Source organism: Pseudophryne corroboree, chromosome 4 (genome assembly GCF_028390025.1).
Source record: "Pseudophryne corroboree isolate aPseCor3 chromosome 4, aPseCor3.hap2, whole genome shotgun sequence".
Lineage (NCBI taxonomy): Eukaryota > Metazoa > Chordata > Amphibia > Anura > Myobatrachidae > Pseudophryne > Pseudophryne corroboree.
In genome coordinates, this window is record NC_086447.1 from 101,942,601 (window position 1) to 101,969,881 (window position 27,281).

Here is a 27,281-nt window from a genome sequence, read left to right on the forward strand (position 1 = left end):
ATGTCACCGCTGTGTGTCTCGCACTTCCCACTGTCTCTCACCTCTATGTCACACCTGTGTGTCTCACACTCCTCACTGTCTCTCCCCTCCATGTCACCCTATGTGTCTCACACTTCCCACTGTCTCTCACCTCTATGTCACCCCTGTGTGTCTCACACTCCTCACTGTCTCTCCCCTCCATGTCACCCCTGTGTGTCTCACACTCCCCACTGTCTCTCCCCTCCATGTCACCCTGTGTGTCTCACACTTCCCACTGTCTTTCCCCTCCATGTCACCCTGTGTCTCACACTTCCCACTGTCTCTCCCCTTCATGTCACCCTGTGTGTCTCACACTTCCCACTGTCTCTCCCCTTCATGTCACCCTGTGTGTCTCACACTCCCCACTGTCTCTCCCCTTCATGTCACCCATTGTGTCTCACACTTCCCAGTGTCTCTCCCCTTCATGTCACCGCTGTGTGTCTCGCACTTCCCACTGTCTCTCCCCTCCATGTCACCCTGTGTGTCTCACACTTCCCACTGTCTCTCCCCTTCATGTCACCCAGTGTGTCTCACACTTCCCACTGTCTCTCCCCTTCATGTCACCCTGTGTGTCTCACACTTCCCACTGTCTCTTCCCTTCATGTCACCCTGTGTGTCTCACACGTCCCACTGTCTCTCCCCTCCATGTCACCCTGTGTGTCTCACACTTCCCACTGTCTCTCCCCTCCATGTCACCCTGTGTGTCTCACACTCCCCACTGTCTCTCCCTTCATGTCACCCTGTGTGTCTCACACTCCCCGCTGTCTCTCCCCTGTGTGTCTCGCACTTCCCACTGTCTCTCCCCTCTGTCACCCCGTGTGTCTCGCACTCCCCACTGTCTCTCCCCTCCATGTCACCCTGTGTGTCTCACACTTCCCACTGTCTCTCTCCTATATGTCACCCCTGTGTGTCTCGCACTCCCCACTGTCTCTCCCCTCCATGTCACCCTGTGTGTCTCACACTCCCCACTGTCTCTCCCCTCTGTCACCCCTGTGTGTCTCGCACTCCCCACTGTCTCTCCCCTCCATGTCACCCTGTGTGTCTCACACTTCCCACTGTCTCTCCCCTCTGTCACCCCTGTGTGTCTCACACTCCCCACTGTCTCTCCCCTCTGTCACCCCTGTGTGCCTCACACTCCCCGCTGTCTCTCCCCTCTGTCACCCCTGTGTGCCTCACACTCCCCGCTGTCTCTCCCCTCTGTGTCACCCCTGTGTGTCTCACACTTCCCACTGTCTCTCCCCTCTGTCACCCCTGTGTGCCTCACACTCCCCACTGTCTCTCCCCTCTGTGTCACCCCTGTGTGTCTCACACTCCCCTCTATAGCCTATTAATAACATATGTGATCAGCAAGAAATTACTGTCCCACAGGCATTATATATAGTATAATCATCAAGAGACACCCACCTCATGGTAACTCATCTGTATCGATTTATTCTACTCCAATATACAGTCAGATGTGCAAGGGGCGACAGACTAGGCAGGAGGAGATGCTGCTGATGGGGATGTTTTGGCTGTAGTATACACTGTGCTCTATGGGAGTGATTCAGACCTGATCGCTGGGCTGCTAACTTTGCTGTCCTGCATTCAGATAATTGCCACCTCCAGGGGGAGTGTAAATTCGCCGTGCAAATGTGCGATGCTGTGTGTACGCCGAGCTTCAAAAATCCACAAAGCAGTGTGTGCCCAGTCCAGGACATACTCCTACAGTGCGATCACAACAGGCTGATCAAGGCCGGAGCTGACATCAAATCACCTTGCAAACGCCCGTGCTAATGACATTTTCGCACCATCCTGTCGCTGACCGATGATTCCCTTTGTTGTTGTCCAACGCGCATGCGCAATGCGGTGCATACGCATGCGCAGTTAGGACCCGATCGCCCGCTGTGCGAAAACACACAGCAGCGATCAGGAATGTATCAGGCCCTATGTTGCGGTCGCCTCTCTTATAAAACAGTGTTGTAATGATTCAAGTTGCTTATCGAGCCATAGGGGTTTCTAGGCAACTGGAGACCCCCCATAACTGCGCTCTTGCTTACTAATGTGGCACCTAAATGTATTGGCTGCTTCACGTATTAAAACTTCTGAATAAGTTACTGACTTGTAAAATGGGCAGAGGTAATTTACAAATCATATGGCTGCTCGGAGAAGCGCACTTTGCCTAGTAATAGCTGCTGCAAACAGGTAAAACCAGAAACTAAGAATAGCACTCTAAGGGCCTGATTTAGACCTGACCGCAGCTCTGTGTCCGCATGCAGATTCCCAATTATCAGGAATCTGCGGCCGTACAAAGGTCCCCCTTTGCCGCTGCCTGATTGATACGCAGTAGCATTGAGGGGGTGAGGAGGGGGCAGAGGTGAGATCTGCGTTCCCAGAAATGGGGGCGTGTTGCCCTTGTTTTCTGGGAGGGGAAAGCCAGGGGTCTGGGTGTTATCACGTAGACTTCCTGGCCTTGCAGTTCCTGCTTTCAAGGGCCAGCTGAGGAATCAGTCGCTAAGTTGAATCCCAGCTTATGACATCAGTGGCTGTGCTGGGATCGCAGCATCATGCAGGAGGTGTCTCTTCCACTGAGTCCCTACTTCAGATCGGACGGAAATAAAATGCTGCTTGCATACAGCATTACATTTCCGTCCATCTCTGAATCATGCCCTAAATTCGTGAAGTACCATATTGCTTTAAAGTGCTTTTAAGACTGTCATTAATAATACCATTAATATTATACATAACATAATTGAAGTACTTATACTTAAATAAATCTATCCTGCATTATAAGTTGATATTGAAAAAATATATATCGTATATACTCGAGTATAAGTCAACCCGAATATAAGCCGAGGCACCTAATTTTACCACAAAAACATGGGAAACTTATTGACTCGAGTATAAGCCTAGGGTGGGAAATGCAGCTCTAGCCGTACACAGCCCTCAGTGCCAGATATGCCCTCATACTGCCAGATATGCCCCCACAGTGCCAGATATGCCCTCATACTGCCAGATATGCCCCCACAGTGCCAGATATGCCCTCATACTGCCAGATATGTCCTCATAGTGCCAGATATGCCCTCATACTGCCAGATATGCCCCCACAGTGCCAGATATGCCCTCATACTGCCAGATATGTCCTCATAGTGCCAGATATGCCCTCATACTGCCAGATATGCCCCCACAGTGCCAGATATGCCCTCATACTGCCAGATATGTCCTCATAGTGCCAGATATGCCCTCATACTGCCAGATATGCCCTCATACTGCCAGATATGTCCTCATAGTGCCAGATATGCCCCCTCAGTGCCAGATATGCCCCCTCAGTGCCAGATATGCCCTCATAGTGCCAGATATGCCCCCTCAGTGCCAGATATGCCCTCATAGTGCCAGATATGCCCCCTCAGTGCCAGATATGCCCTCATAGTGCTAGATATGCCCCCTCAGTGCCAGATATGCCCACATAGTGCCAGATATGCCCCCTCAGTGCCAGATATGCGCCCCCCCCAAGTGCCAAATATGCTCCCCCAGTGCCAGTTACTTACCTTCCGCAGCTCCCGTGCTGTCTTGTGAAGGAGGGACACGGAGGGCACAGCGCGTGCCTCTCCTGTGTCCCTCCGGAAGCCGCGGCGGCTCTGTTAAATGAAGTGCCGGTTCGTGAGCCAATCAGAGCTCACGAATGGGTTCTTCCTTTAATAGACCCGCCGGAGACGCAGGAGGGACACAGGAGAGGCGCGCCCTGTGCCCTCCGTGTCCCTCCTTCACACTGCACTGACTGCCCTCCGTGTCCCCTGCACTGACTCGAGTATAAGCCGAGGGGGCTTTTTCAGCACACAAAAAAAGTGCTGAAAAAGTCGGCTTATACTCGAGTATAAACGGTATATATTTGTGAAGAAGAGAAAAGGAATGAACAATTCAGAACGACAACGGGTCTTCCTCTGCCTACTTTTCTCATCTATGATCACCCTCTCCAATATCAAGCAAGTCTTACGGTGCTTCACTGTGAACAGCTGGTAGATTTTCCTATATCGATCAGATTCTACTGCATGCTTTTATTACATCAAAGGAAGACAAAACTACCACAGTCACAACTGCATACAGTGTTACTTTCTTCATGCACACGTAAAGAAGTGTCCTATCTCATCGTTGTCACGTTAAACAGTCCTTCCAGTCGCGGCTAGTCGTGAGCACGTGTACCAAATGCCGGGCGTCTATTTGTACATTTTTCCCCAAAATGCGCCTTATTCGCATCGCTGTGCGAATAAGACGAACAAGTAGACTTTGCTGATTAGAATCATATGTTGATATGTTTTCCTGGAATCACTGTAACATAGCATTCCGTATGCAGATACAGCCGCTCAAAGAATGTAGGCATGCTGCATACCATTTTAATTAGCAGAGTCTGCTTGTGCGTCTTATTCACATAGCAATGCGAATAAGACATTTTTTTCGGCAAAAGAAGACGCCCAACGTTAGCAGAGTTCCACGGGAACTCTCGGCTCCCTCACACCAGGCGTCTTCCGCTGCATGGCGTATTGAGTCTAGATCAGGGCTGTTTCTAGCCAATTTGGCTCCCAGTGCGAGATTTAAAAATGTGCCCCCCCATGACATAAAAAAATGTGCCCCCCCACACACACCTAGATTTAAAAAAAAAAACTTGCGCGCGCACCCGGCAAGGGGGCGTGGCCTCATCTAAATGGGTGTGGTCTCATTTAAATGGGCATGGCCTCGTCTGAAAAAACTACCTCACAATCCAGTTTTTGACCCTGCTCCAACAGATCACGACCACCACAGGAAAAAATATTCTACCATATTAAGCCCCACACAGTAATGCCCCCTGCACCATATTATGCCACACACCGCAATGCCCTTGATACATTAAATCCCCACACTACGGCAGGCAAGAGTCCCCGTTTCACACATTACGGCAGATGTCCCCATTTTACACATTGAGAGAGAATACTTACAGAGGCGATTACCGCTCTTCGGCCCGCCTCAGCAGCTGCTCCTCGCGCCGGCCTTTACCTCTTCCTAACTTGGATCCCCCTCTGTACTCCGCGCGGGGAGGGGGGGGGGAGTTTCGCGTCGTGACGGGGTTGCGTCGTGACGTAACATTGCAACCGCGTCATTCCGTGAAACTCTGCCCCCCGAGCGGGTTACTTTGGGAGAAATAGGAGGGGGAAGCAGGGAGCCACAGTTAGTACCGTGGCGGGCGCCCAGTGCGGTTGCACTGCTCGCCTGCCCCAAGAAACGGCCCTGGTCTAGATGTATGAGGAGGCATCTGTATTAGAACCTCCACATGTGCTAATGGCATATGCTGTGTAATCTTTAGATAGATATGCATGTTATTGCCTAGCACAGAATGACTAAAGTGGAAGTCAGTAATTTATTGCACGTTGACGTCATAAACAAGGAGATTGTCTTCAGGAATGTAGAACTTTGTCTACAATTTATGAAGGAAGTTGCAAAGACAAGAAACATTGTGACCACTGTATTTATATAGGGTTTATGTTAAGATAAGGACAATTTATCCCAGGAAAACTTTAAAAAAAATGTTGCAGTGAATTCATTAACTTAGTGGATGTGGTTTCCTAGCTCTGGTAATCAGCTTACAGTACCTCTCATCTTGGTGAAAACATTTACTCTGAGCCAAGTAGGCACTTCGCCTAAGACTTCTGGCACGGGCATTGGAGACTGCGAAGAGGTTACAGAAGAATTTTTAGTTCTGGTTGGAGTTCTGCTCAATTACGGAAATTCTGCTTACAGTTACGTAGTAACGTGTCTGGTTACGTAGGTGGATCCCTGATACTTGCAATGGTCTGGCAATGCTTTCCTTGCTTCTAGTTCTGCTTGCTTGTATCAAGCAGTGTTGTCAGTGCTTCTCCTCTGTGAATTTCTCAGTCATATGGGAAGATCACATAGGACAGCAACAGCTCAGCTGTAATTTCAAAAAGGCCCATCTCTATATGAGCAAGTAGGACAATGCTAGACCAGTAGCATATCGCTGGACTATTAGCTCATCGCTGGACCAGTAACGCATCGCCGGACACTATTACACCCTTACAAAATGCTACCTTTTAAAGTAAGGAGATCTGCGGCACCCACCTTGTCAGAGTCTACTGTGCATGTCTCTGGGAACATGGGCCTGCGCCTAGTTCCTGGGGACATCTCTGTTACGCATGTGAAAACCACTGCTGCAGCCATTTTCCCAGTGATCTGTGTCTGCAGCGCTGGCTGCCGCAGTGGGACTCCAGGGAGGTAAGTACAATTATATGGGTGCAGGGTGTGTGGTGTATAGGCTCCCAGGGGTCCGTGTGCACCACTAGCTTTGCAACCATTATAGATACCGCTGTTACACCAACCCTGCTGCCTGCTGGGCCCACCTGACCCCCAACCCCCCCCCTGCTGTCTGTTGCTTACCTCAGGAGGCTCTTCCGTCATTGGGGTCCGCCTGCGGAGGTTGGTGTCCCCACAGGTACCTCTGCAGCTGCCCGTTGGTGTGTCTGTCCCCTGACAGTGCCTCTGACCAGCATGCTGTACAGCTCCCTCCTCATCTGCAGGTTCCCTGTTTGGCTCCGTTGGAACCTACACAGCAGCAGCTGTACATGTAGACCTAAGTGGTTTATAGAAATCAAATAAGAGGCCCAACTTGTGAGTTTGCAAGGGCCCTCCAAGCCTCTACTTACACCCCTGTTCATGATTTCCAGACCACTTTCGGATCTTAACAACATGCCAGTTAGGAATGAATGTACCACATCCTTTATAGTGTGTCAGTTAGTAATGATCACACCTGTGCACCAGCTAGGCCATCAGGAAAACATGCACTGCTGGGGCTCTGAGGACCGAGTTTGAGAAACACTTCTGTAGAGTAAAAGCTAATGAATAGTCTAAGGGCCTAATTCAAGGTTGATTGCAAAACAACATTTTCCTCTAATGGTCAAAACCATGTGCGCTGCGGGGGGGGGGGGGGGGGGCAGATGTAACGTGCAGAGAGAGTTGGATTCGGGTGGGTTATATTGTTTCTATGCAGGGTAAATACTGGCTGCTTTATTTGTACACTGCAATTTTGATTTCAGTTTCAACACACCCCACCCAAATCTAACTCTCTCTGCACATGTTACATCTGCCCCAACTGCAGTGCACATGGTTTTGCCCATTAGAGAAAAGTGTTGTTTTGTAATCAACCTTGAATTAGGCCCAAAGTTTCCTAAATTACTGAGAAATTCCCAGCATATAATGCAAAGATACTATTTGGGATAATAACCACCCCTCTCTAAATGATAGAGATATTACCATTGACCACGGAGTTGAGTGACCACCTAGATGTACAAGTCTGTAGGCCTAGTCTTTTATACAGGTCACAGAACTCTGGGGGACTTCTTATATTCACAGTAATGTTAAGTAGAGGGTATATTACACCTTATGCTACACAAGATTTGATTCAACTTTGTAAGCAATAGAATTTGTGTTCAGCATCAGCAACGTTTTATGGCATCATAGTTATCAACACCTATAAATATATAATACTATGGGGCTAATTTGGAATGTCTTTGCATCACATATTTAAGCTGTAAAATATTTTAATTAAATCAACACAATTGCTTGTATATGCTAATGATGCTAATTAGCTAAGTTTACAAGGTGTATATAGGTCTGCACCAGCAGCGTGTGAGCCAGGATTATGTCATGCATACATCATACACACTCACGTTCCCTATTATAGATTCCCCCCCACCTCCTCCCATGCCAACCTGTAATCGATCACATTCACCCATGGATTCAAATCCATGAACATCTGAACTGATAATTTAATACATGCACAGAGTGAAATCTCAGGATTGACAAATGCGCAGTACGGAAAAATTGGTAATTCCATCTGCAATCTTTGTGATCGCCAGACAATATAGAGAGCAATATTGTCACCACCCGACAATACTGAGAGCAATTTAATGACCACCTAACAATACAGAGAGCATTTCAGTGACTGCTATACCTACTTAAAGCATTTTTGTGACTGCCAGACAATATGGAGAGCATTTTTGTGACTGCCAAATAATACAGAGGCCATTTGTGGCCACCATATAATGCAGAGTGTCACAGTGACTGCCATACAATACAGTGTTGCAGTGACTGCCATATAATGCAGAGTGTCGTAGTGACTGCCATATAATGCAGAGAGCATCGCAGTGACCTCCATTTTATGCAAAGAGTTTTGCACTGCCTGCCTGAATCCCCTGCCCACACACCCACTCACACTACATCTGGGAGTTCCGCCTGTAGTTATGGACACAATCACACAGACACATACAGTACTGTATATACATAGACATAATATAGTTTAATGTCCCTCATATCTTACATATTGACAGTTGACACTGATTGAGTACTATGGCAGCACCATCCCTCCTATGTCCGTTCCTGGGCCATGTTACACTGCAGGAATCAGGACTGGGTTACCCCGTCCCCTGCTGGGACACTGCCACCTTCTTCCCCTAGCTCTTCTAATGATGATTGAGGATGGCCCCTTGAAGGAGGAGGTCCCAGGACACATGCACCCAGAGGCTCCCGTACTGTGAGCCACCACTCTCAATGTGACTGCAAGGCAGACGTTCCCTCATGGTGGAACTTCTGCCTGGATGAGTGACTGGCTAGGAGGGGAGGACAGTTAAGAGTAGCTGGAGGAGCTGGTGCAGTCACACATTTACAACAAGAAGAGAAGGGTAGAAGTGCCTCCCGCTAATAAGAGCCCCAGCCGTTGTGGCTGCAGGCATCTGATGAATGATACTTGAACAGCACTGTCAATGACCTGGGCTGAAAGCTGGCTGGGACAATGGAGTAAAGCCAGGTGCCCCCTTAATTGCTGGAGCCTGGCGGCAACTGACTCCATTGTCTCTGGCACTTCCGCCCCTGTCACAGCTATACAGGAGAGACTTAATGGAGAAGATAACACAATTATCCTTTCCAGTAATGCCCGACTCCTATAATATTGCAATGTAGAGAGCAATTTATTGATTTCAATGAAATGGTGTGTTGGGGTCATGAGTTCAGTTCACGAACAGAGCTGTGTCTGTGTGGAGTTTGTATGTCCTCATTGTATTTGCATGGGTCTCCTTTGGGTGTTCTAATTTCCCCCTATGTGTGTGTGTGGTGCAGAACTCTGCAAATTGGTACCATTTTATAAATAAAAAACAATAGAATATTTTTTTTAAAAATAACCAGTCCCAAGACAGGGTCACCAGAAGCCATCCACTTGCAACCACATCATCCTAGTGTAAAGTATATAGAATAAACCTGGAAGGGAAATATCTGCTTTAGACATCTCACTTTTGTCCTTTTATTCTGCTCTTTAAATTTGTATTTTTTACTTTGCCTACACTAAGTCCTGTTGTCAATATAAAACATGTTTTCTTGGACTGTAGGCGCTCTTTATTTTCGTACGACACCACTGTGTATCTATGTTATGTCACTAAGGACCCCAGATGCTTGGCCAAACAACAGCGTGCGGCATGGTTTTCTGTTTAGGAGGGGGGAGAGAATTATTGGACTGAAAATGTGACAGCAGCGAATGAAATAACTACCCGCAGCTCAGTTACTGGTTGTGTGAAGCATAAACGTCTCTTATAATATGGAGAAATTAGCACACTTGAGACTTCTGCATTGTAATGGTGCTGACTACATCACTGTGACGGGAGCTTGGAGCTCACTTGGCAGATGAGTTCCAGACATTGTTTAATAGAGAGAAGAATAATAATAATATACTAAAGGGAATGGCCATTCAAATTATATATAACATTTGTGAAGTGTTTTCAGCATGTGTAAAACCATTATCTAATTTGCGGTCTTTTGTTTATCATGTTATATGCCAGTTTCTGTTTCTTTGTCTTGCGGACACTGGCGGCCAGCACTCAGATTGTGTGGCCATCTCTGCCACTGGCTTCCTAATGATAATGGGGGTCATTCCGAGTTGATCGCTAGCTGCTTTCGTTCGCTGTGCAGCGATGAGGCAAAAAAAATGGCACTTCTGCGCATGCGTATGCGGCACAATGCGCACGTGCGGCTTACTATTACAACGACAGATGTAGTTTCACACAAGGTCTAGCGAAGCTTTTCAGTCGCACTGGTGGCCGCAGAGTGATTGACATGAAGTGGGCGTTTCTGGGTGGCAACTGACCGTTTTAAGGGACTGTTTGAAAAAACGCAGGCGTGCCAAGGAAAACGCAGGCGTGGCTGGGCGAACGCAGGGCGTGTTTGTGACGTCAAAACGGGAACTGAACAGTCTGCAGTCATCGCAAGCGCTGAGTAGGTATTGAGCTACTCTAAAACTGCACAAAAAAACGTTGCCGCCGCTCTGCGATCCTTTCGTTCGCACTTCTGCTAAGCTAAAATACACTCCCAGTCGGAGGCGGCATAGCGTTTGCACGGCTGCTAAAAACTGCTAGCGAGCGAACAACTCGGAATGACCCCCAATGGACGAACTGGGCAGATGTAGAACTCAGTGCAAGTTGACCATAATCCACGCATGGATATTTGTTTTAGACCATGTGCTTTGGTTTGGTACACACCATTGTTAGCAGTGCGCCTCCACCAGCCCTATCCTTGGTGCAAATCCGTTTGCATCACACTCACCATCGAATGATTTTTCCAGTCTGTGCAGTGTGTGCGCAGCCCAGGACTTACTCCTACAGTGCGATGAGAACAGGCTGTTCGGGGCCGGAGCTGACGTCACACACCCTCCCTGAAAACGATTGGGAACACCTGCGTTTTCCCTGACAATACCAGAAAACGGTCAGTTACCACCCACAGTCGTCCTCTTCCTGTCAATCACCTTGCGAACGCCCGTGCAATAGAAATTTTCACACCATCCTGTCACTGTTTGGTGACACGCATGCGCATTGCGGTGCATATGCATGCGCAGTCATACGATAATCAGTCACTGTGCGATTTCGCACAACAGCGATAGGTGTAGTTACAAGTACACTTAACTCTACAAAGTCCACAATTCCGTAGACACAGCCTTGCTAAACTCAACCAAGTTACACTTGTTTAGTCTAAGCTAAAGATGCGACTGAGCTGCATACACCGAAGATTCATTTGTTGTTGTCTACGCTCAGCTCCAGGACATGAGGCTAATTCAGATGTGGTTAGAGTAGCAGCAGCGATATCTCTGTATGTAAATGCAGCAGGAGGTGTTTATTACAAGTAGGTGTCTCCTGCTGCAGTAGTGATCCGGACGGCTTGCAGAACCCATGGGGTCGCCCGTTGCAGATCCTTGTAAGAGGCCAGGAATTCTCCATCCAACAATGGAGATCCTGGTCTCTTCCCTCCCCCTAAGCGGCTGCAACATGCCTCTTTTTTTCACAAATGGTGGTCGTAGCCGCCTCCAAACGGCATCAGACTGTCAATCACTAACTGTCCGATGTCTTGCTGCATCCTGTGTTGCAGAATCCCACTTGCGCACGTGCATAATGGGTCCTGCGCATGCAAAAAGTACCGAACATCGGTACTTTGCGCATCAGGACACAGATCACATGGGATCTGAATCAGCCCCCATCACACGTAATCCTTCTTATGTTCAATGTTACATGGTGTCTCTCTTAGGTGCATATTAATTAAAAATTATCTGCAGCAAATATTAAGGAATGTGACTAGGCGGATCAGCATTGATTTCTATTCACGATGTTTCCAGGCAGCAGAAACTTGCTAAGGCTGGCCACAGGATGCGGAGGTACAGGAAGTCTGCGTCCAACATCGCGGACCCTGGATCCATCACGCCTTCGAAACAAGGGTAACACACCCCGGTTTTAAGGAATGGTGGCGGGTGCTGCTCCCAAAACGCTGCAGTACGTCAGTCATGCTACAGCAGACGGGGCAGCGAGCTGTTAAATCCCCCAAAAATTGCCACAATAAAGACAGTCCAATCTGATTGCTGTGGTACCAAAGCACAACTGTAAACTACAAATAAAGGTCATCATCTATAGGTGGATGGGTCAGAAACTCAACGTCCCATAGGTGGGTGTAGTATGTTATGCCGGCGGCCGAGTTCCCGGCGGCCAGCATACTGGCACCGGGAACCCGACCGCCGGCAGCTGGGTGGGCGCAAATGAGCTCCTTGCGGGCTCTCTGCGCGTGCCACACTATTTATTCTCCCTCCAGGGGGGTCGTGGACGCCCAAGAGGGAGACTAGTTGTCGGTATGCCGGTTGTCGGGATTCTGGCGCCGGTATACTGAGCGTCGGGATCCCAAAAGCCGGCATACTGAATACCACCCCCCATAGGTCGCGTCCTCTGGTCATTGTCCCCTGAGGTGAGCCTTTGTCCTGCATCATATACAGTGAAGCGTGAAAGTGAAGCGCTGTGAATACTTTCGGATGCACTGTATGCCCTCAGGTTCCCGCTTGTACATGAATACGTTTTGTATGTGTGCAGAACGGTCCTCGCGCCTGCGCAGACCCCCAAACATCATATTTGTACACAAACCATTAGGTTTGTGTACAAATATGAATCAGGGTCATTGTTCCTAATTAAAAAGTTGAGTTGAAGCTTTTAATTAGTGCAGGATATTAGTAGATACGGCCCAGTGCTTTGCCTGAACGTTGTCATTAATCTTTGCCTCAGAAGTAACAGACAAAGTGAGGAATAATGTAACCCAGAAGTTAGTCGGTATAAGACGTACTTTGTGTACAAAACGTTTCGGACAAACCCAGGGGGGGGGCGACATGTTGCTCCATCGGAGCATATTTTCCAGAAAGACTCAATTACATTTATGCCAAACCCCCAAAAAAAAAATAGTATTAGATATTTCTAGGACATTTTGTGATGCAAAATACTATTTTGGAAAAATGATCTGTATATTATTGGTATCAGAATAAGTAACGTTTGGATCCATATAGCCGGAGTTCATATAATATTGTATTAAAATAACGAAACTGATGCCGGCACCCTGCAGTGTGATGTTGATTGGACAGTCAGCATACCCAATCGGGTTCACACTGATGACGACTTATACCGCTTTTCTACCAAAGTCCTGTGTCTGACCCTGGATTTGGAACGGGGGAAATGTACTAAGCAGTGATAAAAGTGGAAAAGTGAGCCAGTGGAGAAGTTGCCTATGGCAACCAATCAGCTGCTCTGTATAATATTAAGGTTTGCAAATTAAAAATGTTACTTCAATGCTGATTGGTTGCCAAGGGCAACTTCTCCACTGGCTCACTTCTCATGATACCAAGCTGAGTCAGTCATGGGACATCCAAGAGCGCGCAGCACTCCAGATGAACGGTGGAGCGAACCAGTGATCTGCAGGAGGGGGGAGGGGGGTTTCCATTCAGGATGATGATGTCAGAGTTGTCACCGAAGAGAGATGGGCGGGGAGAGATTACAACCTCCCATTATGGAGCAGGGATGGGGTAAAAACTGGGACAATCCCAGACCATACGGGGAGGCTGTACTGTCTCCCTACCCATTGATAGCTGTCACAGACACCTTTCCGAATTGAGATAATCACCACGCTGTAAACGGGTCCCGGTTCGAGCGACTCTGTATCCCGTTTCCACTGCAGCTCACCAGGGTCCTTCCCGGGAAAAACTGTGCTAGGTACCTGGTTACAACCATTTCCATTGATAAAAATATTGAGTTGATGCGCTTTCATGTGCAAAAACCTGGGATTTTCATGTCAGTGGATAAGAGATATAAAATAAACCTGGGGCTGCTGAAATATTACCCAACTGAAATGAATGTGAAGCACTATAGCCTGCCAGGCACAACCTGTTGACAGCTGATCACCTACTATGTGACCCATCCATCTCTAATCTACTGGCCTGGGCTTATTAAACTGAAAGATGGCTGCAGGTCATCAGCATTATAGACTCAAAAATATTAATGTCTCCTGAATCAGTTGAGTTGGAGTTTCTCATTTTTCTCTATCATTCCAGTGAACGCTATGTACATGGGCAGTCAAGAAATGGTGAACGTCATGGAAAGAGACAGCGAGACCATCAAACAAAATTTAAGCAAGGTAATTTTTAGTTGTGTTTATTTTTTGCTATTGTTAAAATGTATATAAGAGCTTGTATACTCACAGGGCCAGCTGCCAGTGTCTGACAGACATATCGGCCTTAGGAGTTTTAGAGAAGGTGCTGTTTGTTTTATTGGGTTGTGAAGTATGGCCAACCTATCAGGAGCGTTATCGGTCAGGTATCTGTAACTCTGAACACCACTTCCACAGCTGCCTGAGCCATCAACATTTAATGCAAGAGAGTCCAGTACCCCTTTTAAAAAAATCTAATTACATAATACAGACACACTCACTCAGTTGTCACTTTGGGGGTAATTCAGAGTTGATCGCAGCAGCAAATTTGTTAGCAGTTGGGCTAAACCATGTGCAAACCAGACCCCTGGAAACTTTGCTAAATGCATTAATTACTCACTTGATAACCATGCATTAAGATTCTGCAGTATGAATGAATTTGGATGTTTCAGGTTGCAAGACTCTCTATCCGATAAATAAATATATAGGGGGTTATTCAGAGTTGTTAGCAAACCAAAAAAGTTAGCATTTGGGCAAAACAATTTTGCACTGCAATTGGGGCAGATGTAACACGTGCAGAGAGAGTTAGATTTGGGTGGGTTATATTGTTTCTGTGCAGGGTAAATACTGGCTGCTTTATTGTTACACTGCAATTTAGATTTCAGTTTGAACACACCCCACCCAAATCTAACTCTCTCTGCACATGTTATATCTGCCCCCCCCCCCCCCCCCCCCTGCAGTGCACATGGTTTTGCCCAACTGCTAACAAATTTGCTGCTGCATTCAGCTCTGAATTAGGCACTTTGTTAGGTACACCTGCTCCATAATGTAATCAACTCAATGATTAAAATCATGAAAACATGATCAAGAGGCCCAGTTATTGTTCAGACCAAACACCAGCATGGGGAAGAAATGTGATCTAAGTTGCTTTGACCATGCAATGATTGTTGATAACAGAAGGGGTTGTTTCAGTGTCTTGAAGCTGCTGATCTGCTGGGGCTATCGCGCACAATAGTCTCTACAGTCTACAGCAGTGTTTTTCAACCACTGTGCCATGGCACACTAGTGTGCCCTGAGCGTCTCCAGGTGTGCCGCCATACAAGCAGAGCCAGGCCCGTCAGTGTTTTGCCGCTACAGAGCCAGTTCTAATTTTGGGCCCGGGCAGTGTTAAGTTCTTCTGGCTTTCTCAGATGTGGCTCAGGCGTTACCTATGGAGAAGCTGCGACATGACATCCTAGGACACGCAACTGCACCATACATCACCATTATATTTGAATGTGTCTTGGCAATATTTAAATCTTGTTCAGTGTGCCGCGTGTTGTAAAAGGTTGAAAATCTCTGGTCTACAGAGAAGCGTTAAACATTAACAAAAAACATCCAGTGAACCACTGTTCTGTGGGCAAAAAAATGCCATGTTAATGAGGGAGGTCAGGGACTGCCAGTAACTACCCAGACTGGTTCAAGCTGACAGGAAGGTGTCAGGAACTGTAATGTCCATGCTTTACACCAGTGGTATACCAAAGAGCATATCTGAACACTAAGCATGTTAAACTCGGCTACAGCAGCAGAAGACCATAAAGGGTTCCACTCCTGCCAGTTAAGAACAGGAAGTTGAGACTATAGTGTGTAAACACCAGGGATGAACTGGGACTGTCTAACAGCCCTGGCATGGTGCTGTGTGTACATGAAAGGGGACGTGGTCATGGCACACGGGACGTGCCGCAAGTCACGGGGGCTTGGCCCCTCAGCACGCCACCATGTCTCTATATGCCAGTGGCCAAGCAGAGCCCTTCTGGTAATTGCCAAAAGTGCAAGATGGGCATTCCGGTCCTGTTTAACCCAAATCTTGATAAAGATAGATAGATAGATAGATAGATAGATAGATAGATAGATAGATAGATAGATAGATAGATAGATAGATAGACAGATACCCTCCAACATTTTACACATAAAATTCGGTGCAAATTCGAAAAGGGGACGTGACCACGGGTAAGTTCCCTTTTCTATACTGTCAATGGAAGTTTGGAGAGCCAAAAATCGGTACAGACCATAAAAAAAGGTACTGTAGGGTAGATAGATAGATAGATAGATAGATAGATAGATAGATAGATAGATAGATAGATAGATAGATAGATAGATATCATGTGTTTCCTTACTTGTCTGTTTGGCTTAAAGAAAAAGTATCTACATAGATCAGTGACTTTGTAATTTAGGTTCATGTGCACCTTATTTCACGCTATATGATGAGAGGGTTCTCATTACAGTTGATGGAGTCTTTACAAGAATATTTAGTAATTCAAGATGCTGTTTTGGCGAATTTAATAGTATCGGAATTCTCACACTAAAGATCTTTATAACCTATACACATAGTTCAGCTCTTATTACTCAGCCCTTGTGGCAGGTTTCGCTATTCTCTTGTCGTCATTAAAATATTTTTTACAGGGGAGAAAAAAAAAGCAAATTGGATTCAACCTATGTTTATAGCGTACATGTAGGGAAGAGACATTTCACAATGAGTTTTATGTACATTTAGGTTACAACTTTACTCAGCAGGTTCCTAGGTAGCCTCTATGCCAGGTTTTGGAAACATACTCCTTTTTACTATTGGGGATCCTTTACTCCGGAATTCTCAGTAACATTTGTTTTAACTGTTTAACTGGATGAAAACTTGAGGGGGGGGGGAGAATTGGCATTTTTTTTTTTCACTTGTAGTTTTATAGACCGGGCAAGTGGGTTAAAATTATACGGGTTGGAAGTTTATAAAAACATGTAATAAAAGCCAAGTTGCTTTACAGTTGGCAAGTTACAGCTCTGAAAAAGAATGTTTTATAGTGTTTAGTAGTTACAGCAATCATAACTTAAAAGCCAATCTTAACACCTGGGTGTGCCAACGCCAGTGAGACAGAACAGCTATTGCTGGATGTTGCTCCCATCTACATTTCTACAGCTGATGTGAGAGGAGGCACAAAATTATTCCAGTCTCACACTGAGTGCAGATTTAGGAATACTTAGTTCTGGCAATGGGATGATTCAAAATATTTTCCTTTGAGGTCCCACTGTTCCCAATATAGTCGCGCTAATTAGACACATAGATGTTAGCTCTTTTTCAGCGGATCACTACTTTTTATTTGAGCCAATGTACTGCGATATTGTGCTTTTTAGCATATATTCACATAACGCTTCATTTATAGTAATGTATGTGAAAGAAGTGGTCAAATTCTTATATCTGAATGGCAGAGATGTCATTACTTTCGTATATTGGGAGAGGGTTGGGTATGATGGGATGGGACCTTGAAAAAGCTGCCACAATGAGCAGCGAAACGCGTTGGCTATCCACCCTACTCACCCACAGGAATACCAAGCCGCCATAAAATGGCCTGAACCAGCTCCGGGATTGACCCAAAAGACTTACCAAACACGCACAGCACAAGATCCGCAGCCGCACAAAAGAAAGGTGTTAAGGAAAGCGATCACACCATATTGAGGACTCCAACATCTACATTGTCCTTGGCTAAGGAGTACCTTCATCATGCACTGAGCTCAAAGGATATACCGTGGAAAATTCAGGTGTGGGAGCTCTTAACCACCGCCCATTAGGTTGAATATTAAAGTACTGTGCAATATACTGCGTGGAGAAAAAAGGGTAAAATTCCCTATAAAACCGGAACAGGCCCGTATCTGATGGAATAATACTATAGGTAAATTCCGAGGGGTGAGAACTTTGCTTTTTAGAATGCTGAAATATGTCAGTTTTTTATGACATCTATATATTATAGGATATTTTATTGCCATTTTTTAACATTAAATGTAATTTAAACTTATTTAACCACTTAACGGACGATTTATTTTGCCAAAAACCTTTCCGAAATTGTTTTTTTAAAATGAGTGAATTAGGTGAAGAACATGAATTTAACCTTATCCCAAATTATTTTAGTTAAAAAAAAACAAAAAAAGGAAATAATATTTTTCCCCAAAAACATCGAAACATCAATCGGGAACATCGGGACCATCGGAGCATCGGGAACATTGCAGCTTTCATTTTGAAAGCCGGGACAGCCTGCAGGTATACAGGGGGGGTCTGGGGGTGGCTTGGGAGGGTTAATTTACACTCCCCAGCGGCTGCCATTGTCTGCAGCCGCTGGAGGGGGTTCCTGCCGTTGCTGACCTATCAGCAGTGATCGGCAGCACGGCAATCAGTGGGGGGGAGTGCAGGTTGGCAGAGGGACATTCCGGTCCCTCTGACAGCAGCAGCGGTGGGAAGTTTCCCTTTCCTGCCGCTGATAACACTCTCTATCTGACTGGTCGCATCCTGTGCGATCAGGTCAGATAGAGCACTTGCAGTTATAGTCGCATCTGATGCCACCATGCCAGGCAAGTGGTTAAGGAACGTTTTTAGTAACTGACCTGTATAATACCTAGCGCTGCTCAAAGTATTGTGTTTTGTCTGTATACAGGAGATTGACTATCTCCATTAAGCAGTTTCCTGGCAGAAGAAACTGGTATCAGCGCATGTTATTACCCTTCTTGGTCATTTTCTTTTGATCACCAGAAACCATGTCTTGTGATTGCCCCTTAAGAAAACGTCTGAGATCAGCTGGTATCCTGCACATCCATCGATCTTGGACTCCATTATATCCCGCCGCTAGAGTTGCTTCTCCTAGGGACTGTAAAGTTTTAGCCTGGGCGTGTGTGCACAGCACACGGATGGTCATTCCGAGTTGTTTGCTCGTTATTTTTCTTTCGCAACGGAGTGATTAGTCGCTAATGCGCATGCGCAATGTCCGCAGTGCGACTGCGCCAAGTAAATTTGCTATGCAGTTAGGTATTTTACTCACGGCATTACGAGGTTTTTTCTTTGTTCTGGTGATCGTAATGTGATTGACAGGAAGTGGGTGTTTCTGGGCGGAAACTGGCCGTTTTATGGGTGTGTGCGAAAAAACGCTACCGTTTCTGGGAAAAACGCGGGAGTGGCTGGAGAAACGGAGGAGTGTCTGGGCGAAAGCTGGGTGTGTTTGTGACGTCAAACCTGGAACGACAAGCACTGAACTGATCGCAGATGCCGAGTAAGTCTGGAGCTACTCAGAAACTGCTAAGAAGTGTCTATTCGCAATTTTGCTAATCTTTCGTTCGCAATTTTGATAAGCTAAGATTCACTCCCAGTAGGCGGCGGCTTAGCGTGTGCAAAGCTGCTAAAAGCAGCTTGCGAGCGAACAACTCGGAATGACCACCACAGTACGTAAGCAGTGGCATGGTTGGTGTCCCACTTATGGAGCTCCAAGCTCCAATTTGCCTTCTGGCACGAAATGCTGTGCTTTGTAGTTCCATAACCGTACTATGCAGTTCCACAACCCTGGAGAGCAAGAGCAACTGACAGAAGGGTAATTGATTGAGGACCACTTACCTTACAGTTTGTCTGGCCGGTCTGCTTCGCCTCTCTAGCTTCCCCGGATCAGTGCAGAGAGTGGTGTCCATGCACAAGGGAAGCTTTCATTCACTAGTTCAAAGATATTTATGATATACAGCCCTTTCCTGACCAGGGCTGTAACTAGGGCTGTGCTGGCGGTGCATGGCACACAGTGCAAATGGAGCACATGTGCTCTGTGGGTGGGAAACCACCAGCAGCACTCGCAGGACTGCGCCGCACGATTGTCCACTCCTTTTCATGTCCCAGTCTGGCAGCCCCACTGTTGCTAGCTGCAGCGCTGCCCACGGTGACATGTGCCTGGTTCCTTCCTGCACCCTTTTTATGAACACTGTAACAGTCGGTCAGCACTGCGGCACCCCCCTCTCTGACTGCAGTGTCTCCTGGGACATGCAGTGCCCTACCGGCCGTGAGGAGCAGCGGCGTTTGAGCGTGTAGTGGGGTGAGCAGGACTACAGGACATGTCCAGGTAGGTCAGACAGCCCATCCGAGCCCCCATCAGCAGAGTCAAGTCCCCCCCAGGTTGGAGTGGGGCAGCAGTGGCTCTAGTAAGTCACATCTGTCTTGGTCCCCACTGTACTGTTACTGTCACCTATTTTCTGTCCCTAACACCCCTTTACCCTGTCCCCTCTGTTCTGTCATGTCTCTGTCACCTCCATCTTGGTCCTGTAGCCCATCTCTATTGCCCCCTCTGTCCTGGCCCTGTCACCTCTGTCTTGGCCCTGTCACCCCTCTCTCCTGTCCCCTCTGTCCTGGTTCTGTCCCTATCACCTCTGTCCTAGCCCTGTAACCACTCTTTTCTGTCCCAGTTCCCTTTGTCTTGGTTTTGGCCCTGTCTCCTCTGTCCTGGCCCTGTCACCTCTGTCCTGCCTGGCCCCCCAGCACTGACCACCGAGCCCAACCCCCACCAGTAAGTGAGACACTCACTCTCTCATCTACCTGCTGTAATGTGTATAAGGTGCTCTACCTACCGTAATGTGTTTAAGGGGCGCTAGCTTGCGTAATGTGTTTAACATGCTCTACCTGGCGTAATGTGTATAAGAGGTTCTATCTGGCGTAATGTTTATAAGCAGATCTACCTGGCATAATGTGTATAAGGGGCTCTGCCTAGCATAATGTGTATAAGAGGCTCTACCTGGCGTAATGTGTATAAGGGGCTCTACCTGGTGCAATGTGTATAATAGATTCTACCTGGCATAATGTATATAAGGGGCTCTGCCTGGCATGATGTGTATAAGAGGATCTACTTGGCGTATTGTGTATAAGGGGCTCCGCCTGGCGTAATGTGTATAAGAGGCACTACCTGGCATAATGTGTATAAGGGGCTCTACATGGCATAATGTGTATAAGGAGCTCTGCTTGTCATGTGTATAAGGGGCTCTGTCTGGCCTAATGTGTATAAGGCAGTGGTTCTCAAACTCTGTGCCGGGGAACCCTGGGGTGCCTCAGGACACTTGTAGAAGTGCCCCGGGTTGGTGGTCCAGGACCAATTTAAATTATTTATGGTCAGTGTAATAGGCAAAACCAGTGCTGGTGGCTGCATATCATAAAATATGTGGACAGACAGAAGCAAATCTAGTAACTCACCACACAATTAAACCTAAGTATGACATAAATACAATTTACTTAATTTAATATTTCTTTATAAATTTCTCAATAAGAAACTTTTGGCTATCTATCTGTCTATCTACTTTTGGCTATCTGTCTGTCTGTCTGTCTGTCTGTCTGTCTGTCTGTCTGTCTAGGTATAGTAAACCATGCTAGTTGATTTGAATAATCTATTGTGGTCATAATACTTGTGCAATGCACATGGATAAACTTTCACCAAAGAAAGGTGGTATCAGTGCAGGGCCGGTTCTAGCCCTTGTGGCGCCCTAAGGCAAAAATAGGGGCGTGGCTTCATACAGGGTCATGGTCAGTTATGCCCCCTGTAGAGTTGTGCCCCCTGTAGAGTTGTGCCCCCATTTGTGCCCCCTGTAGAGTAGCGCCGCTTAAAAAAAAAAATCCCCCCCAAAAATGAATAGTTACTATCCCCGCTCCTGATTCTCGACCGCTGCTGACCTCCGCCGCCCCACTCCTCGGACCTATGGGAGAGACGTCATGACGTCTCTCCCATAGCACAGCATAGACACTAGGGGTCAATTATGACCCCTAGCATCTATGTGCCAGTCCCACAATGCTGTGTGGTGCGCGATGACATCATCGCGCACCGCACAGCGAAGGTCCTCTACACGATGGGAAACTAGATGGGTAGCGTCTACCCGTCTAGTTTCCTTCATAGCACCGGGGGGCACTGACCAACAGTAGCGGATCTTGCCATGGCGCGGCGCCCTCCGGAAGGCGGTGCCCCGGGCAAAAATCCTGTGTGCCCATAGCAAGATCCGCTACTGCGTCAGTGTTATTGCTGATGGTAAAATTGGCGCCTCGATTGGGCAAAAAATATTAAAATTAGATGAATGCACTTACCTGGCTTCCTCCGGTTCGTCCATGTCACCTCTGATCGGCAACCAGCCGGCAGCACTCTACCGTCACCAAATGATAAGGAGGAAGGTAAAGGATGGAGAGGTCAGAGGAATCAGAAGGTGCAGGGCAAAACTTAAAGTGTGTTGAGAGGGCACTGGGGAAAGGTGTGTGATGGGGCTTGCAGTAGTAGAATATGGGGGATAGATATAGAGAAGGGGGCAGGGATACACAGTGGGGTGAAACATACACAAAGGGACGAGGGCTTGAATGTACACAGCTAATGACTGGGCTGAAAGGTGGCATTTACCAGTACTGGCAGCACAATGTAGAGTGTGTGGCCAGCTATGTGTTCTAACTAGGATCGCTCCCATTGGCGCCCAGTCACTTCTGCTCACCAGGGATCAGGAACAGTAGCTCCTGACAATTGTATTGTACTAATGTGCCCCAGAAAGCACCCTTTGCTGGCCCTGGCACCTGTAGTGCGGCCAACACCTGCTTCGCCGATGCTACGCCACTGTCTGTGTGGTGCTACTGTGGGCAGCGTTTGCTGCCTTAATATATATTAGTCATTAATTACTTTTCTAGAGGCTTCATGTATGGAATTAAAAACGTGTTTTCATTTTTGGAATTTAGTTTACTTCATTTCAAGCTGTGTTATTAGTAAAATAGATATTCTATATATATAAAAAAAATTACGTATTTGCAAGTGGTTTAAATTGTGAAGTATGTGTGGTGCCCGCAGCTAATTTACATTGTCCTATTTAGCCCGCAGTGTTACAGTTTAATCATTTAAAGATTCACGTCATGTTCCAATAAATATTATTTGTAATATTGCTTAAGAGACAGAATCTTCCAATTAAACATGTGGCAAGTCATGAATCGCTGACAGTCATTTAATTAACTACAGATATTTGTCTTTAAACAATTTACTGTATTTAAATACACATTATTTATGGAATATATTACAATAGTGCGCTTTTAAAACTTATTTAAAGGCTAATTCTACCCTAAAATAGACATTTGCTTCTAGGTGGAATAAAGTCTCAACATAAAATAAAAAGCTGTATTTACTGGTGCTTTATGGAGCCACAAATTGGCCAATTAGACGTTTGTATGGCTGAGGCTTTAACAGTCTGACGACACCAACCGATATGGGAGATGCATTACCGCCACGGTCACCTAATTCCGCCACGGTCACTGAATTCCATTTTTTAGTTTTGGTAGAGTTAGCCTTTGGTACAATAAATGACTTCACAAGTAATACAAGACATACAGTAACATGCCTTGTAAATGACTGCCCCTTCGTCCGAGTTAGGCCAGCATCCCGTACGTCGGACGATCTCGGTATCTAATACATCTCGCCCAAGCTATTCACTTACAAAACGCAGGTTTTATTCTAAATACATCTTATGCCATTTCCTACCCATAGGGGGTCATTCCGAGTTGATCGCTCGCTAGCAACTTTTTGCAGCGCTGCGATCAGGTTAAATCTCGGCAAGACTGTGCATGAGTTTGCACCGCAATGCACAGGCGCGTCGTACGGTTACAAAGAGGATCGGTGCTGGGTGATAGATTTAACGAAGAATCAATTTTCACAGCCGATCGCAAGGTGATTGACAGAAAGAGGGCGTTTGTGGGTGTCAACTGACTGTTTTCTGGGAGTGTTTGCAAAAACGCAGGCGTGTCCAAGCGTTTGCAGGGCGGGTGTCTGACGTCAATTCCGGGACAAAAAAGACTGAAGTGATCGCAGCGGCTGTGTAAGTCCAGAGCTACTCAGAAACTGCATAAAAAACGGTTTTGTGCCGTCGGTTGCAACAGCGTTCGCACACTTGAAAAGCGAAAATACACTCCCCCATAGGCGGCGACTATCTGATCGCAGTGCTGCAAAAAGTTACTAGTGAGCGATCAACTCGGAATGACCCCCATAGTGCAGAGTGTAAGGACCTTGAGGAGATTGGTAAGAATGTTTAGTACCAATTTTAAATGGCAAAAGTTGTGTGGCCTATCACAAAAAGGGTGTACCATGGGTGTGTCTAATTTGTCCCAATTTTCCATTTGGGAATCTTGTGAGGTATTGATATGGAAAGGGGAAGTGCAGTTGGAAATAAGAAGTCCTGAATGTCACATAGTGGTCTTCATTTTTGTTATACTGTATATTTATTATTTATACCTGCTGGCCAACTGTTTGTTACATGTGTTTCCCTGAATTTGAACCATGGATTTTCTTCCCTTTGGTAGTGATATTTATGATTAGCTGCTGGTTCCCCAGTTCTGTTCTCTGCTGTATGTACTCTTCATATGTGTCTTGCAGTGTCCTGAATCTTGACTTCAGCTTTGAAACCTGATTTTGCTTGATATCCGCCTGCCCCGGCCTCAGCCTCTTCCTAACAACGCTCCACTGCTGTTTGTCTCCTGAAGTTCGACCAGTTTCAAATTTCAGCTTATCCATATCTCCCAAATGTACCGCTTTTCTGTGTATTTTCCCGCAAGCCACAGTGTCTCCCAACGGTGGGGAATTCATAGTGTGGGGAGAGTCTCGGGGCAGTCCGGCATCTCTGGGAGTGCTGGCCACACCACCAGAGTGCTGAAAATAGAAGTGTGCTGTGAGGTCACACCCTCTTTCCACAGGCCACACCCCAGTTTTGGTCCGAAATTTAAGTATGTAACTGTTGGGAGGTACAGTATGGCTTAACTTTTGATGTGGACATTTGCTTGATTGATAGATAGCAGTCATCTATGCTAGTTGGAACTTGTGGTTCCTCTGTAGTGGAGATCAGGTCCTCGTGCAGGTACCTCTGGTGAAAACCAAAATGGCCATTAGACTTCTTGCTAATGCTAATCAGGTGCGGATTGAGATGGAAAACCAGCCCAGGAAATTTATGGAAGCAGCCCTAATGGTGGTGGGGTCTGTTGTGGGGGTGGCGTCTGTTGTGGGGGTGAGGTCTATTGAGGGGGAGGGATTCCTACTCATAGGGTCCGATTCTGACTTGGACACATTGCGGCCTTCCTTGTGTCTGTGACTATGCTAATGACACTATAATGCTCTTCCCAGGTGTACATTAGTGCAGCCAAATATGCAAGGACTGAGGTACCCACTGTCAGTGTCTACAGACGCTGCAATCATGCTATGTGCATTTTTAGACACCACCATCGGTCGCACCATTGAAACTTTCACTAGCCTTATGCTAGGTGCAGATGATCTGTCTGAGTATGTCCTCCAATGTGAGCAATTGAACGTCTCTGTATGCAATCACTATCAACAACACGCCCTCACTACGTAACATCTGCGCATGATCAGCCAACCCCATGTAACTGCACAGGAATGCCCAACACATTTCTGATACAGTTCTTGGTGCGTGTGTCTGTGTAAGCGCAGATGAAAAACCCTGCACAAGAAAAAAATAAAACACACTGGCCCCCACAGAATAAACCATAAGGGGGGATTCAATTTTAATGTTTTTATTTCATTATGGACTTTCTTGACTGTATAAAGACATAAAGCCATAGATCAGAGATTCCTCAAGACACCATAACAGTTCATCTGTGCTCAGCCATGGATCTCCTGAAAACCTAGACCGTTACAGTACCTTGAGGACCGCATTTGAGAACCTCTGCCATAGACTTAAGGGGCCTACACACGGTGCAATATATCTACTGATATGGACCATATAGTCCATATCGGTAGAAAACACAGTGCATATAGGGGGTCATTCCGAGTTGTTCGCTCGTTGCCGATTTTCGCAACGGAGCGATTAAGGCAAAAATGCGCATGGTTCGCAGTGCGCATGCGGTTAGTATTTTACCACAAAACTTAGTAGATTTACTCACGCCCGAACGAAGATTTTTCATCGTTGAAGTGATTGACAGGAAGTGGGTGTTTCTAGGCGGAAACTGGACGTTTTCTGGGAGTGTGCGGAAAAACGCAGGCGTGCCAGGAAAAAACGCGGGAGTGTCTGGAGAAACGGGGGAGTGGCTGGCCGGACGCTGGGCGTGTGTGTGACGTCAAACCAGGAACGAAACGGCATGAGCTGATTGCTATTTGTGAGTAGGTCTGGAGCTACTCAGAAACTGCTAAGAAATGTCTTTTCGCAATTCTGCGAATCTTTCGTTCGCTATTCTGTTAAGCTAAGATATACTCCCAGAGGGCGGCGGCTTAGCGTGTGCAATGCTGCTAAAAGCAGCTAGCAAGCGAACAACTCGGAATCACCCCCATAGCACGGTGTGTAAACACCTTGCAATGCCGATGCGTGGTCCCGCGGGATCGCCATCGCAAGGAAAAATAGAGTGTGCAGGTAGGCAGATATTGACTATATTGGAGTTTCATGCCTCCAGCCACTATACAGTCAATATCGGCCGCTAGCCTGCATCGCACCATGTGTAGGCGGCATTAGATTAAGTAAACCAAAGATAAATGCAACTCAGGTATAGTACATAATTGATGTGCACCCTCTCAGGACTTCTGCCGTTAGGCCACTTAAGTGGAGGGGCATGTCACCGCGAAAATCACTTAACTGTGTGGAAATCTTCTTTAATGGTTAGATCTAATCATGGACGACCTTGCTACGTGGCTGTAGGCGCCAGAAACCATAGAATATAGTAAAAGTTACCCCAAGCAGAAGGGGCACAAAGCAATCTGACTTTTGCCCACCACTGCAGGACTCTCAAAACTTCTTTTTCAATGTTCTCTAAGTGAGAGCCACCTCCATGTTCTACGGAGGTATGGTATGGAAGGTAGATAGTAACTAGGTCGACAGTGTCTAGGTTGACCACTATTGGTCGACAGGGATGCTAGGTCGACAGGGTCTCTAGGTCGACATGTTCTAGGTCGACAGGTCAAAAGGTCGACATGATTTTTTAATGGGTTTTTTGTGTCGTTTTCTTCGTACAGTGGCCCTCATTCCGAGTTTTTCGCTCGCTAGCTGCTTTTAGCAGCCGTGCAAACACTTAGCCGCCGCCCTCTGGGAGTGTATCTTAGCTTAGCAGAAGTGCGAACGAGAGGTTCGCAGCGTTGCTGCAAAAAAAAGATTGTGCAGTTTCTGAGCAGCTCCAGACCTACTCAGCGCTTGCGATCACTTCAGACTATTAAGTTCCTGTTTTGACGTCACGAACACGCCCTGCGTTCGGCCAGCAACGCCTGCGTTTCCCCAGACACGCCTGCGTTTGTATCTGACACGCCTGCGTTTTTACACACACTCCCCGAAAACGGTCAGTTACCTCCCAGAAACACCCACTTCCTGTCAATCACTCTGCGGCCAGCAGTGCGACTGAAAAGCATCGCTAGACCTTGTGTGAAAGTACTTTGGCTGTTGTGAAAGTACGTTGCGCTTGCGCATTGCGACGCATGCGCAGAAATGCCGCTTTTTTACCTAATCGCTGC

The 27,281-nt window shown here is 46.8% G+C and overlaps 1 protein-coding gene across 1 annotated transcript in view; it reads left to right on the forward strand.

Annotated features, from left to right (window-relative positions):
• Positions 1-27,281, forward strand: part of LDAH (lipid droplet associated hydrolase) — a 499,788-nt gene that overhangs the window by 431,968 nt on the left and 40,539 nt on the right. Inside the window, exon 6 of the mRNA XM_063915314.1 lies at positions 13,925-14,007. Coding sequence (XP_063771384.1) covers positions 13,925-14,007 — 83 coding nt within the window. The remainder of the gene's footprint in view (positions 1-13,924; positions 14,008-27,281) is intronic.